Source organism: Erythrolamprus reginae, chromosome 3 (assembly GCF_031021105.1).
Source record: "Erythrolamprus reginae isolate rEryReg1 chromosome 3, rEryReg1.hap1, whole genome shotgun sequence".
Lineage (NCBI taxonomy): Eukaryota > Metazoa > Chordata > Lepidosauria > Squamata > Dipsadidae > Erythrolamprus > Erythrolamprus reginae.
In genome coordinates this window covers 147,550,289-147,564,499 of record NC_091952.1, presented here as the reverse complement: position 1 = coordinate 147,564,499, position 14,211 = coordinate 147,550,289, and the positions used below count along the sequence as shown (strand labels likewise).

The 14,211-nt window shown below is 40.5% G+C and overlaps 1 protein-coding gene across 2 annotated transcripts in view; it reads right to left on the bottom strand.

The window, feature by feature from the left end:
• The window catches only part of SLC24A3 (solute carrier family 24 member 3), a 217,894-nt gene that overhangs the window by 165,582 nt on the left and 38,101 nt on the right, over positions 1-14,211 (bottom strand). For both annotated transcript variants that reach the window (XM_070746994.1, XM_070746993.1), the window contains exon 2: positions 7,057-7,194. In XM_070746994.1, coding sequence (XP_070603095.1) covers positions 7,057-7,194 — 138 coding nt within the window. The remainder of the gene's footprint in view (positions 1-7,056; positions 7,195-14,211) is intronic.

Genomic DNA, 14,211 nt, shown 5'->3' with positions numbered 1-14,211 from the left:
CCACAACTTTGCACAGCTGTCAGATGAGAACAGCCAGGTCCACATGTGAAAAATTCAATTAGCGGATTCATGGCTCATGGCTGCATACAGACTGATGGTTTGCACTTGGGTAATACTGGATAAAGCCCAACAGCACTCAAAATGGGTCAGGCTTTGCGCTCTTGTGCCCACATAGGAGATTCTAGACTAATTCCCATTTCTCTCCTTCCTCTAGCTCTGCCTATCTCTCTCCAATAACAGCTTACTCATTATTCCTCCAATGTACAATGTGAATCTGCTACAGAGGAGAAGCCATGTAATGAGAATAGCAATATCATTCCTTTCTCACCATGGCTTCATTTATTTTAAAAAAATAAAGAGAATGATTCATACTTGGTGTCATCATTTTCCTGCTAGCCCAAGATAATCTTAGGGACATTACAGTACCGTAAACAAGCATAATCTCCTTGTCCATAGCTGACTCAGAGAGAAATGCTGCTGTGCAAGAAGGCTGTCCGCTCTAAACATTTGACATTCTCACATCAGGTATCTAGTTTTCTTAAAGCTGGTAATCACACCTTTATCCTAGCTGATTTTCCTCATTTAACTTCAGGTGGGCTTCATGAGCCAGAGTTGACCCAGGATAAACTATGCAGCAGCATTTGCCAAAACATGATTTAAGTCTGGTAAACAAAGAAAGCATTAAAAAGGAACTCAAACTCACTCTGCCGTAACTCCCTCAGGTATAAGGTGGAAAGAAGGGAGACACAGTTAGGCTTTCAAAATTTCATTATTAAATGGTCTAGATCTAGTTACCTTGCCAAAGTAAAAGCTTTTCTAAACCTGGGTAAACCAATTTCCTGAGGTATGAGGCAGGCTTTAAAAAGTACCATATGTGCTGCTACATAGACAGTTTAGGACCTCTGCTTATATTAGTGTGACACACTACACCAAGAATGCACTGTTTAATGAGCAATGTCTATGGAGATTCTCAGCCATCCAGTTCATTGATTGTCCTTTTGCTTTTCAATTGTTTTTTTTAATGTTTTGTTTCTCATCTAAGAAGCCTCCAGAACTTCCAGAACTAAAGATGCTTGTTTTCCAAACAGTTTTAAATAAAAAACAAAATCCAGTTGCCTTTTGAAAAGTATATTTGAGACTTTAATAAGCAATGTTGTCTGATTGTATCCCTTCTTGTAGACAAAAAAATTGTAATTTATTTACAAGGAAGCTTCTAGAATAAGGGCCATAGTTACCGGGCAGCATCAATGGGATAAAGCACTTGAATTAGAAGAACAGCTTCAACTAGAAGGCAAACTTTAAGCGTTACACTTTGGCCTGTAACTTTTATTGTAGTTGATTCAAGACATAAGGATGCATTAGAGTCAAAGGCATCTGAAATGCTGCTTTGAGAAATTTGGACTAGACTCATTCCAAGCTGGGAAATGATCAGATTATCTGGCAAATTGACAAATCATAATAATTAACTGGGGTATCTTTAGAAAAGGAGATTGTTAATGGGGTTTAAATGGTCATCCATTCCCATTTATATCCGTATATACATTATTTTCTCAACTTTCTTCCCCTTGAGATATTGCCAGCTAAGATTGCAAAAGGCTGACACACTTTTTGATATGGAAAGTTCCTTCCAAATCCAGCACTGAACACAATTGTTTATATGTTCTTTGCAAATTGCAAAATATAATTTCCCCACCAAATGAAGAGACCATCCAAGTGTTCCTAGGATGCAACATGTGTCTATGTATTTGGAATCATGGAAATTCTCTACCAAGTATTTGTAACGAATCAGATTGGTCTTGTAAAATCACCATTCACATAAAGTCATATTGTGGTTTGTTTGTGGCTTATCATGATATGCCCAATTCCCCACTCTGTTTTAGAATGGATATATACATTATGTTAAGCAAAATCTTTTGACATTTATTCTTTACTGCATGTGTGGCCTAGAGGGACCTTTGCTTCATGTTTACCTTAAGCTCTCAAAACTGTCTAGAGTTTCTGGATGCTTGTAAACATTCAAGGTTAACTGCAGTGCATTATATTCATGTTGTAACTATCCCAGTTTTAATTGTACTTGAACTTGCTTCTAAATATACATTAAAGCAACTGAGATTTGAATTAAACACGATTACAGGTGAACAGTCTTGTTGTACTTGCTATTTCCAAATAAACCCAGTAACTCCTGTTAAGCCAGGCTGTATCTAAACAACTCATGGTAGAGATGGAAAAAAGGAAGCAAAATCACTTCCAGAAATCTGCTACAAATTATGTAGGGAAAAATCTCAAAGAAAGCTCATTTAATCAAGACTTTACAATTTATAACTCAAAGAGTGTCAACATCCAGTGTTTTAAATAAAACTGGAGGGCAGATGCTGTGTGTGTGTATGTCCAATTATTTTAGCCTGAGCTGAAATGACACACCTTTTTCCTATTCTTTTCACCAAACCTGTACCCCACTGCTTATTTATTGCAATAAACGAAAAGAGTATTCTATATTTTTGTCTATATTTATTTGAGACAAATGCATCCAGATCAGGGATGGGATGTCATGTTATGAGATTGCAAATAGACATCCATGTGCTCCCAATTCACTATAATTGAACAAATACGTTCAATGTCTATGTCCATGAATATGTTATTTTTATGTGCCATTATTATTCCATATTTTAGCACAATGTGTTACTACTTCATTGTCAATCTTTAAGGCCTACTTAAAGATTGACCAGATAAGATAAGGATAAGATAAGGCCAGATAAGATAAGGCCAGATAATGTTATTTATGGAAATCAATGCCAACCATACAGATTGCAGAGAAGCAACTAACTGCCAGAGCTTCAAGACAATGAACTACAGTTCCTGTGGAGAGAGATTTTTTTACAGAGATGGAAATCAAAGGGACATGATAAGTCAGCAGCTGTGAGGCCAATAATTTGATTGAAGTAGACTATTCAGAAGTGTTAACACCCTACACTAAAATATAAACAATGGCAAAATTTCTGACAGTCTCAAAATGAGTGAACAGTGCAGTCAGGACAGGTAGTAGGGAAAACAAGTAGAATGTTTGGCTGCATAGCTAGAGGTATAACAAGCAGGAAGAGGAAGATTGTGATCCCGCTGCATAGAGGGCTGGTGAGACCACATTTGGAATACTACTGTGTTCAGTTCTGGGGACCTCACCTACAAAAACATATTGATATAATTGAACGGGTCCAAAGACGGGCTACAAGAATGGTGGAAGGGCTTAAGCATAAAACTTATCAGGAAAGACTTAATGAACTCAATCTGTATAGTCTGGGGAACAGAAGGGAAAGGGGGGACATGATTGAAACATTTAAATATGTTAAAGGGAGGCGTGGGCTACTCCATTGCTGTCTGGTGTGCATGTGCTGTGCATAAGCACCAGCACGATTCCAGTAAAAATTACTGGGTTTTTTGCTTCCACACATGTACAGAAGTGAAGAAACCGGCAATTTTTCCTAGCTGAAAGAGATTTCGGCTGCTGCACATGCGAAGCAGCCGAATCTCGCTGCCGGGGCCTAGAGCAGCCAAATGCTGGGACAGGCGTGGGGAGCGGGCAGGGCAAAAGGTGGTGGTGGCTGCAGAGAGCCGCTGCCACAAGAGGTGTGGTGGGCAGGCAGGGAAATCTTATCCTCCCGCAAGATCCCACACAGAGTGCATGCATGTAGGGTGCGGGGGCGCGCAGGAAGGGGCGTGCACACTCCCAGCCTGTTCTGGTAGGGATGGGAATGGTAGCCCGCCCCTGGTTAAAGGGTTAAATAAAGTTCAGGAGGGAAGTGTTTTTAATAGGAAAGTGAACACAACAACAAGGGGGCACAATCTGAGGTTAGTTGGGGGAAAGATCAGAAGCAACGTGAGAAAATATTATTTTACTGAAAGAGTAGTAGATACTTGGAACCAACTTCCAGCAGACGTAGTTGGTAAATCCACAGTAACTGAATTTAAACATGCCTGGGATAAACATATATTCATCCTAAGATAAAATACAGGAAAGTGTATAAGGGCAGATTAGATGGACCATGAGGTCTTTTTCTGCCATCAGAGACTTAAGTTGAAAGCATCACAGAAAAGACATAGTTGATGCATTTCTTAAGCAAACCTATCCAAATAAAATTCATATTGCTATAGTGATGAGATATACATAAGGTACATTTCATCAAATTTCCAGAAAAAATATTTTCCAAGAATTGCAAGCAAGTGAGGTATTGAACAAATCTGAGAAGAGCCATCAGAGTCACCTTGCAGGGGAGACAGAGGCATAAACATTTAATTTTTAAAAAAAGCAAGCAAGCACGCAAGCAAATAAATAAATAAATTGAAGAAGGAAAGGAAAGTCTATTTCTAATTTTCTATTGCTTTCTATTACTTTTCTACTAAAATGACATTTTAGAGTTCTCACAAATGAGCATTGGGTATTTTTGTCGGGGTGATAGCAGAACCCGGCCCTTTCTCCTCTTTCAAATGTTCATATCAAGCAGGATCCAGTCTTTCCCCTAAACCTCAAAAACAGCAGAGAATCAAGTAATCTCACCAACAAGAACGGCAGGATAGGACTTTTACTTTCCTGAACTTCCTGATGTGAAGCATGGATAGTCATTCACAGCCTGAGTTTTAAGTAATTTTATTCTTTTTTTTCTTTTTTTTAACATTTATTTTTAGGATATATTTTGCCTTTCCACTAAGACAGCTAACAAGAAACAGAAAGAATAATCATGGAAAATCTCACAGAAACACACATTAAGCTATTGAAATTGAAAAGATCTGTTGTCATAGGAAGAATGCCTAGCCTCCCTTTCAAAAGCATAAAACTGGGGACTGAACACATGTCCTGAGGCAAAGAAGCAGGTTTCACCATTCCAGAGCAGCAAAATAAGTTCTCCATCCCAGGTTCCCAATAAATGGGAGCCACAGTATTTCTCAATCTTGGCAAATTTAAGATGTGTGCTGGCTAGGGAATTCGGGGAGTTAAAATCCATACCTCTTAAAAAGGTTGCCAAGTTTGAAAAACATTGTTCCAAAGCAGTGGTTCTCAACCTTTCTAATACCGCGACCACTGTTACCTCTAAGCTGTGCGGGCACGCGCCCGCGCAGCCATTAAAAACCCCTGCGCGGAAACCTTTGAAGTGGCGCAAAGCCACGCAGTCCCGGATCACTCACTTCTCCGGCCAGCAAAGCCGGCTGCCCAGGAAAGTGGCACGTTTGAAAAGCGCGCGTTTAAAAAGCGTGCCGCTTTCCCGGGCAGTCGGCTTTGCTGGCCAGAGATGCGAGCAATCCGGGACTGCATGATTTTGCGCCCTGACAACAACAATAACAACAGCACCATGGCGGCCTTCAAGCGCGGCCCTTTGCGGCGCCCCATCACCCGTTCCTGCAGGTAGAGGTCTGGTCCGCTACCAGGAGGCGGAGGTGGTGCGGGGCCGGGCGCTAGGCACCATGGACGCCGGGGAGGGCAAAGGGGTGGACGTGGCTGCTGCCTCTTAGCTGGAGAGCCAGACGGGGGCGTAGGTGATGGTGGAGTACGGCGCTGGGGCCATGCGGGGCCGCTCATCCAGGGGGCCACGGACCGGCAAGCCACCCTCCGCTCTCTCTCCACTCTCTCTCTCTCTCTGTTGCCGGTGTGGTGTACGAGAGAGAAAGAGAGAGAGAGAAAAAGGAGGGGAGAGAGAAAGAGAGAGAGAAAGCAAGAGAGAGAGAGAGAAAGTGAGAGAAAGAAAGCAAGAGAGAGAGAGAGAAAATCTATAAAAATGATATTTCTTTTTTGACGATAACAGCTAAGAAATTAATGTAACTGTTAATTACACCGTAAGTTAGACATTGCAAACAAAACTTACCAACATTTTATAATAAATTTGTTGGAAAAATTACGTGGTCAACTAAATAATTCTATAAATATTTATTCATCTTTTTTAGTATGTACAAATCTTTCAGTACATTAATCACTTGCTTTTCTCATTTTTTGTAGTGATGTTAGCTAAAAATACATCAATGCAGCTGTTTTTGTTAAGTGTTTGAGAACATGTATGCGTTTAATAATTACAACTCAGGTATTTCATTTTTTCCTCATCTGTACTCTAACCTTCCTTACTGAGAGATGTCCTTTTCCATTGTTAACTTTAAATAGAATTAAAATAAGCGCTCTTATACATTATTTAAATGAACTGCACAGTTTCAGGCAAGGCATTTTCCTCTGAAAGAGCCTTCAATAATGTTTATTTGGAAGTTAGTGCATTCAAGTAAGGATCTCTCCCAACATTAATAAAAAACTTTATTTATTGTGTCCTACTGAGTATGATCTGGGATAATTGACAAGTAGCCTATTAACTGCTCCTTGAATAAGTTCTCTTAATTGCCCTTAATCTTATTTCCTATTAAGGTCTTTAATCACAGATCATTTTCACTTTTCATTTGCATTTGCATTTCCTTTTCATTTTGCACAGCAAACACAATGTCATTATAGAAATGATAAAATAAGGGAACAAAGCACAGTAAAGGGAACAGGATTTACCAACAACATAATTTGATTCTCCATAAAGGTAACAGAACAAAGGATAAGAATTTGTACAAAAAGAAGTTCTCCGGGAAGCATTGCAACCAGCTTCTTTTCAAAAACTATGGCTTTTTCAAATACCATGTATTTTTCTATGAACTAGTACTTAAAAGGAAGTGTAGATTTATTGAAAAAAATAAGCTGTAAAGTATGCTAAATATTTGTATATCAAAGATGTACCTACCGTTTATGTACAAACAGGTCTTTTATTAAAAATGTTCATTCAAAATCCATGTTGGCTCCACAATTTGCAATGATAATAAGAACAAATAGCACCTAAAACTAGTAAAAAAAAAATCACGGTTTTCATGTAAAGTCCACAGAAATTCTATAAGCCACTTAATCTTGAGTATGAGTGGAAAGAGACTTGCCATCATTCATTTTACAATATATACAAAAATTATTTGATTGAAAATATTAAAATGGGTGGTGTTTTTGCAGCTATTGAACCTCACAGACTATCAAATTGAGGAAGAAAGTTTGCATCCTACCTGGTTCAGTGCAATTTTTTCGATAGAGATGTTTTATTTCTTCTGGTTTATCAGTGACATTATCTTCAGTTTCTTGCAGTAGTCTTCTTCCCAGCCATTTATCACTAATCTCCAGATCAAAGTTCAGAGATTCATAAACTACCAAGAAAGAAAAAACTAAGTCAGTACACTTGGATAAGCATTATATTTATTTTATTGTTTATTGTTCTAGGTGTCAGAATCAGATCCAGGAAGAAAAAGTTCACAAAGAAAAGGAATTAAGTTTCCCACTTAACTGATTAACAGAGTTGGAAGAGACCTTGTAGGTCATAGAAACATAGAAGACTGACGGCAGAAAAAGACCCCATGGTCCATCTAGTCTGCCCTTTTACTATTTCCTGTATTTTATCTTACAATGGATATATGTTTATCCCAGGCATGTTTAAATTCGGTTACTGTGGATTTACCAACCACGTCTGCTGGAAGTTTGTTCCAAGGATCTAGTCTACCCCACTCCTACCCCACCCCCAAGCAGGACACCCTACACCATTTCTGACAAATGGTAGTCCAATCTCTTCTTGAAAGCCTCCAGTGATGAAGCTCCCACAACTTCCAAAGGCAAGCTGTTCCACTGGTTGATTTTTCTCACTGTCAGAAAGTTCCTCCTTATTTCTAGGTTGAACCACCTCTCCTTGATCAGTTTCCCTCCATTATTCCTTGTCTGGCCTTCGGGTGCCTTGGAAAACAGCTTGACCCCCACTCCTCTCTATGGCAGCCCCTCAAATATTGGAACAATGCTATCATATCTCTCCTGGTACTTCTCTTCACTAGACAAGCCATGCCCAGTTCCTGTAACTCTTCTTCATATATTTTAGTTTTCAATCCACTGATCATCCTGGTTATTTTTCTCTGCACATTTTCTAGAGTCTCAACATCTTTTTATAGTGTATGCAATACTCTAGATGTGGATGCAATACTCTAGGTGTGGTCTTATTAAGGCTTTGTAGTGGTATTCGTACCTCACTTAATCTTTATTGTATCCATCTGTTAATGCAATTTAGGATTGCATTGACTTTTTTGGCTGCTGCTGTACACTGTTGCTTATATTTAATTGTTTGTTCACTAAGACTCCAAGATCCCTCTCACAGTTAGTGCTATTAAGCCTGGTTTCACCCATTCTATATGTGTACATTTGTTTTTTCTTGCCTAAGTGTAAGACTTTACTTTTCTCTACATTGAATTTCATTTTGTTAGATAAGGTCCAGTGTTCAAGTATGTCAAGATCCATCTGGATCTTGAGCTTATCATCTAGGGCAGTGATGGTGAACCTTTTTTTCCTTGGGTGCCAAAGGAATGTGTGCACATGCTATCACACATGCACCAGTGCTTACACCCATAATTCAATGCCTTGGGGGGGAGGGGGTAAACAGCTTTACCCACCCCCTGGAGGCTGGAAACGGCCTGTTTCCCAACTTCTGGTGGGCCCAGTAGGCTCGTGTTTCACTCTCCCAGGCTCCAAAGGCTTCCCTAGAGCTGGGGGAAGGTAAAGACGCCTTCCCCCATCCCCCCGACGGCTCTCTGGAAGCCAAAATCACCTGCCCAGAGCCTCTGTGCAAGCCCAAAATCAGCTGGCCGGCACACACATGCATCTTGGAGTTGAGCTAGGGCAACAGCATCACTAATCTTGGGTGCTAGTTATTCCTGCCAGCTTAGTATCATCCACAAATTTGGTAAGTTCCCCTTCTATTCCCTCATCTAAGTCTTTTATGAAAACATTGAAGAGTACTGGGCCTAAGACTGAACCTTGTGGTACCCCATTGCTTATTTCCCATCATATAGATGCAGTGCCATAAAGGACTACTTGCTGAGTACGGTTAGTCGGCCACAGTATTCTTAGTCACTGCTTCAAACCAATCAACCACTGTTTCAGTTTAGGCAATGTCTCAAACCAGTTTCCATGCTCCCATCTCAAACTATTAGTGATTTGACCAGCCCTCCCTAGGCAGCACCAGCTGTGGATGATGGGGAAAGAACCCAATACAGTGATCCCTCGATTAGCACGGTCTCGATTAGCGCGAAACGCTGCAACGCGGTTTTTCAAAAAATATTAATTTAAAAATAAGTCCGCGCTAGTTCTCTCTCTCTTTCTCTCCCTGTTGCCGGCGTGGTATATGAGAGAGAAAGAGAGAGGCAGAGGTCGGGCGCATTACCGGGAGGTGGAGGCGGCGTGGGGACGCTGGGTGCCGGGGACACCGAGGAGGGGGTGGACGTGGCCTCTCAGCTGCAGAGCCGAACAAGGGCGGAGGCAACGGCGGAGTCCGGCGCTGGGGCCATGCGGGGCCGCTCATCCAGGGGGGCGTGGACTGGCAAGTCGCCCTCCTTTCTCTTTCTTTCTCTCTCTTATACCACACCGGTAACAGGGAGAGAAAGAGAGAGAGCGGAGGGCACCTTGCCGGCCCACGCCCCCCTAGATGAGCGGCTCCGCATGGCCCCAGCGCCGCCCAGGCAAAGGGGAAACCCCAAGATCGCTTGCCGCTTGCCGTATTGCAGCGAAGGAGGCGAAGCAAGGCTCCAAGCTGCAATACGGCAAGCGATCTTGGGGTTTCCCCTTTGCCTGGGCGGCGGGAAGACCAAGGGAAGGTTCCTTCAGCCGCCCAACACCTGATCCGCTCCGCAGCGCGGCAGCAGCGAGGAGCCGAAGATGGGGTTTCCCCTTTGCCTTTACCCCATCTTCGGCTCCTCGTTGCTTCCGCGCTGCGGAGCAGATCAGCTGTTGGGCGGCTGAAGGAACCTTCCCTTGGTCTTCCCCGCCGCCCACACGCAAACTCCACCATCTGCGCATGTGCGGCCATGAAAAAAATGGCGCGCATGCGTAGATGGTGTTTTTTACTTCCGCACCACTATAACGCGGAAATCGATTAGCGCGGGAGGTCTTGGAACGTAACCCCCGTGCTAATCGAGAGATCACTGTATATCTGAAGGCAACAAATAGGGGATGTTAGCAACCTGAGCTTAATTAGAGGAAGTACTCCACCTCCCAGATAAGGTAGCTACTTGTAACAAGATTGGGGAGGAAATAAAATTGAGAACACAAGTAAATGAAACAGAAAGTGCTTTGTGTTGCAGGAAATGCGTGCGCATACACACACACACAAACACACACACACACACACACACACACACAAATCTGGCCAAGAAAAACAAGATAAATAATTAAATAAGTTGCTAGAATTAACATGAGTAAGAAACGTAGGAAATCAACCCTCTTTTGAAATTAACCAGATCAGCCTAGCATTGTCTTTTCTAACTCTCAATGTCTTGCCAGACTTCAGTTTTAGTTCTGCCACCAGGGAAACACCAAAGTTGGATGTTCAATCCTTCTGTATACAAAGCAGGTGCTTTGTTATTCAGCAGCATGGCTCTTTCTAATAAAAAGCACATGGCAATCACTTTGCTGTTCCTAGTAAATGAGATAGAAAATGCAAATATTTAAACAAAATAGCCAGAAAAAATATATAGAAGCAAAGGGCATTAGAAAGCTTCCAGAGGCAACTGGTGTTTGGAAGCCCAAATGTTGGATAAATTAGTTAAGATATTTTTATGCTCTTCTCATGAATGTTTACGGATGCCTTCAACAAGGGTAGATTTTATGTGCATGAGAGGTAACTAACTAGATATGCAATGCATTGTTATGGATAGATTCCAAAAGAGTCTAAAAACATATCTTTGCCGTCAGGCCTGGGGACATTAGACCTTCCCCTGTCCAACAAAATGTTGTTAGCATGATTACTGTATGAATGCGAATGAATGTTTTAAAATTAGAAATCTAAGAATTGTTTTAGTATATTAATTGGACAAACTATTGTTATGTATTTTGGTACATGTTGTGAGCCGCCCCGAGTCCACAGAGAGGGGTGGCATACAAGTCCAATTAAATAAATAAATAAAATAAATATTGTCCTCCTTTCCCACTTTACAGGAGATGTAGTGAGCAAAACTCTAATTTTTCCATTTCAATTCAAACACACGGCACCTGTCCAAGATTATTTTTTTTTTGGCAACTGCTACTTAATCCTGGAAACTTGCATGTTGCTCTGATTAAGCATGGAGAGCATGTTCATGTGCCAGTAACATTTGGCAGGCTACAGCAGCGTGGTGCTCATTATATGCTATGCAGTCTCATTCTGAACCTCTTTCAAAAGTTAGCAGTGCTTTATGCCAGGTTTCCATTACAAATTTCACTCTTTCTTGCCTGAAGTTAACTGTATTACAGTTCTTTCTTTCCCATCTCTCTGTCTTTTTTTCATTCAGTTTTCCCATGCAGACATTGGGAAAAAGAAGAATCAGTGCCAAAAATTATTGGATAAGTGTAGCAAGACAGGTTCTGCTGCCTTATACAAATAAAAAGATAAAATTAATTCATTTTGAATTTACTTCATAGGTTACTTTATATAAAAATTCTTGGAAAAAAGAAGAGACAAAAAGCATAAATTCCATCTGTCCTTCCATCACCCTGGGAGGGGGCAACTATTGACCCTCTCAGAAAGGGTCCGCAACTTGGGCATCCTCCTCGATCCACAGCTGACTTTAGAACATCATATTTCGGCTGCGGTGAGGGGTGTGTGTGTTTGCATGGCTTTGCCTGGTGCCACAGTTGCAGCCCTATCACAGTCACTCATGCCCTTATCACCTTGAGGTTCGACTACTGCAAAGCTCTCTACATGAGGCTACCTTTGAAGAGCATTCGGAAACTGCAAATTGTGCAGAATGCAGCCACGTGACATGAGCAGTCATGGGCTTGCCCAGACACGTACATATCTCTCCAACACTCTGCGGTCTGCACTAGCTGCCAGTTGGTTTCCAGACTCAATTCAAAGTGTTGGTTATGACCTATAAAGCCCTACATGGCATCGGGCCAGAATACCTGCGGGACCGCCTTCTGCCGCATGAATCCCAGCGACCAATTAGTTGGCCTTCTCCAGGTTCCATCAACTAGACAATGACGTTTGGTGGGACCTAGGGGAGAGAGTCTCCTCTGTGGGGGGTCTCAGCCCCCTGGAATCAGCTCCCCCTGGAGATTCGTACTGCCACCACCCTCCTCCCCTTCCGTAAGAGTCTTAAGACTCATTTATGCTGCCAGGCTTGGGGCTGTTAGATTCTTGCCCCTGGCCAATGAACATGTTGAGAGAATGTTGAGCAAATGGAATGACAGTCTTTTATGGGGTTTGGGGTTTTTAGACTTTTAAATCTAATTAATTGGATCTAAGATATTGTATATTGTTTATTATATGTTGTAAGCCACCGCAAGTCCTCAAGGAGGGGTGGCATAAAAGTAAAATAAATAAATAAATAAATAAATAAAATAAACAAACAAACAAATAAAATGTTTTAAAGCAAAGTATGAAATGTTAACCATATGGAATAATCAATATTCTCAACAGCCAGTTAATAAGAAGAACACAGGCTTATTTGCTCCAAAGCAAAATAATCTTTAATCACATTCTGATTTTTAAACCATACAATCCTTCCCAAAAGGATATCAACAAAATTATTGATATTAAAATAAAACGAAAAGATAGTGTAATAAGACTACTGTATCATACAATACATTTGCCATCACTCTTTTTATACTTTCTGTACGGTGTCCAGTAAACATGAAAAAATAATATGTTGAATAACTCTCATTTAATATCATAATAAATATACTGAATATTATTTAAACCTCAGAGCATTGATTTTTTACTATGCAATGCCATGGTAATGCAAGTCTTTATTTCAAAGTTCAAAATAACTGAACAATAACAATGTTTGATTTGCAAAATTCCAAAACATGATTCAATGTATATAAACATTATCTTCGTTCTTTTTAAGGCAGCAGGTAAGTATTTAGCAATAGAGTCTTTATGCGTGTGTGTGTTTGTGTTTGTATGCACACACACATATAAGCATAGCTTAATCTTATTCAGTTTTTCATTGTTAATTAAAATGAGAACTCTGCATTTGATACAGCACTTTGGGAGCATCCAACTTTGTTTGCAATGACCTCTTGAGGCTTTCCCTCCTTATGGAGGGTGTCAGTGATGGTTTTCTGCACAACTGTCAGGTCAGCAGTCTTTCCCATGATTGTGATTCCTACTGAACCAGGCTGAGAGACCATTTAAAGGTTCAGGAACCCTTTGCAGGTCTTACAGCTTAATTAGCTGATTAGAGCGGGACATTTTGAGCCTGGAATATTGCACCTTTTCACAATAGTGTATTCTAATTTTGAGGTTGTGAATTTGGGGTGTTCATGAGCTGTACCCCATAATCATCACAATTATGATAAATCACAGCTTTAGCTATCTTGCTTTGCATGTAATGAGTCTCTCATATACAGTGGAACCTCTACCTAAGAATGCCTCTAATTAAGTCTTAGTCTAGTCTAGTCTGGTCTAGCTAGTAGTCTTCTCTTCCCTTCTATTCTAAAAAAAATGAGCAGAAGCACCTCAAACATTTCCATGTATTCTAGAGACTATAAGATATTTAAAAGAATGCAAATTGTCAAAAATGAATGAAATTATTTAGTACGCCTTCCAAACACCTTCCAAGAATATATAGAGAGAAATACAGGTAGTCATCGACATACAACAATTCATTTAGTGACTGTTCAAAGTTACAATGGCACTGAAAAAAGTGACTTACGAGTCATGACTATTTTTCAAGTTACAACCTTTGAAGCATCCCACGTAATCAAAATTCAAATTCTTGGCCACTGATTCATAATTATGACTGTTGCAGTGTCCTGGGGTCATGTGATCCCCTTATGTGACTTTTTGACAAGCAAAGTCAATAGGGAAGTAAGATTCAATTAACAATCAGGTTACTATCTGGAGTGTCAACTGGAGTGATTTGCTTAAAAACTGTAGCAAAAAAGGTCATAAAATGGGGCAAACTTCACTTAACAAATTCTCATTTAACAACAGAAACTTTGGGCTCAATTATGGTTGTAAGTTGAGGATTACCTGTATATGTGTTAATTGGAAAAGGAAGGGATCTGGATATGGGTGAGAAGAGAGATAAAGTTAATTTGAATGTTCAATTGATTATGTGTGCTGGGTAATGATATTCAATTGTTACCAATTAGTATTTGGCAACTCATAATCTATGAGATATTAACAGTACAAAGCAAGATTCATT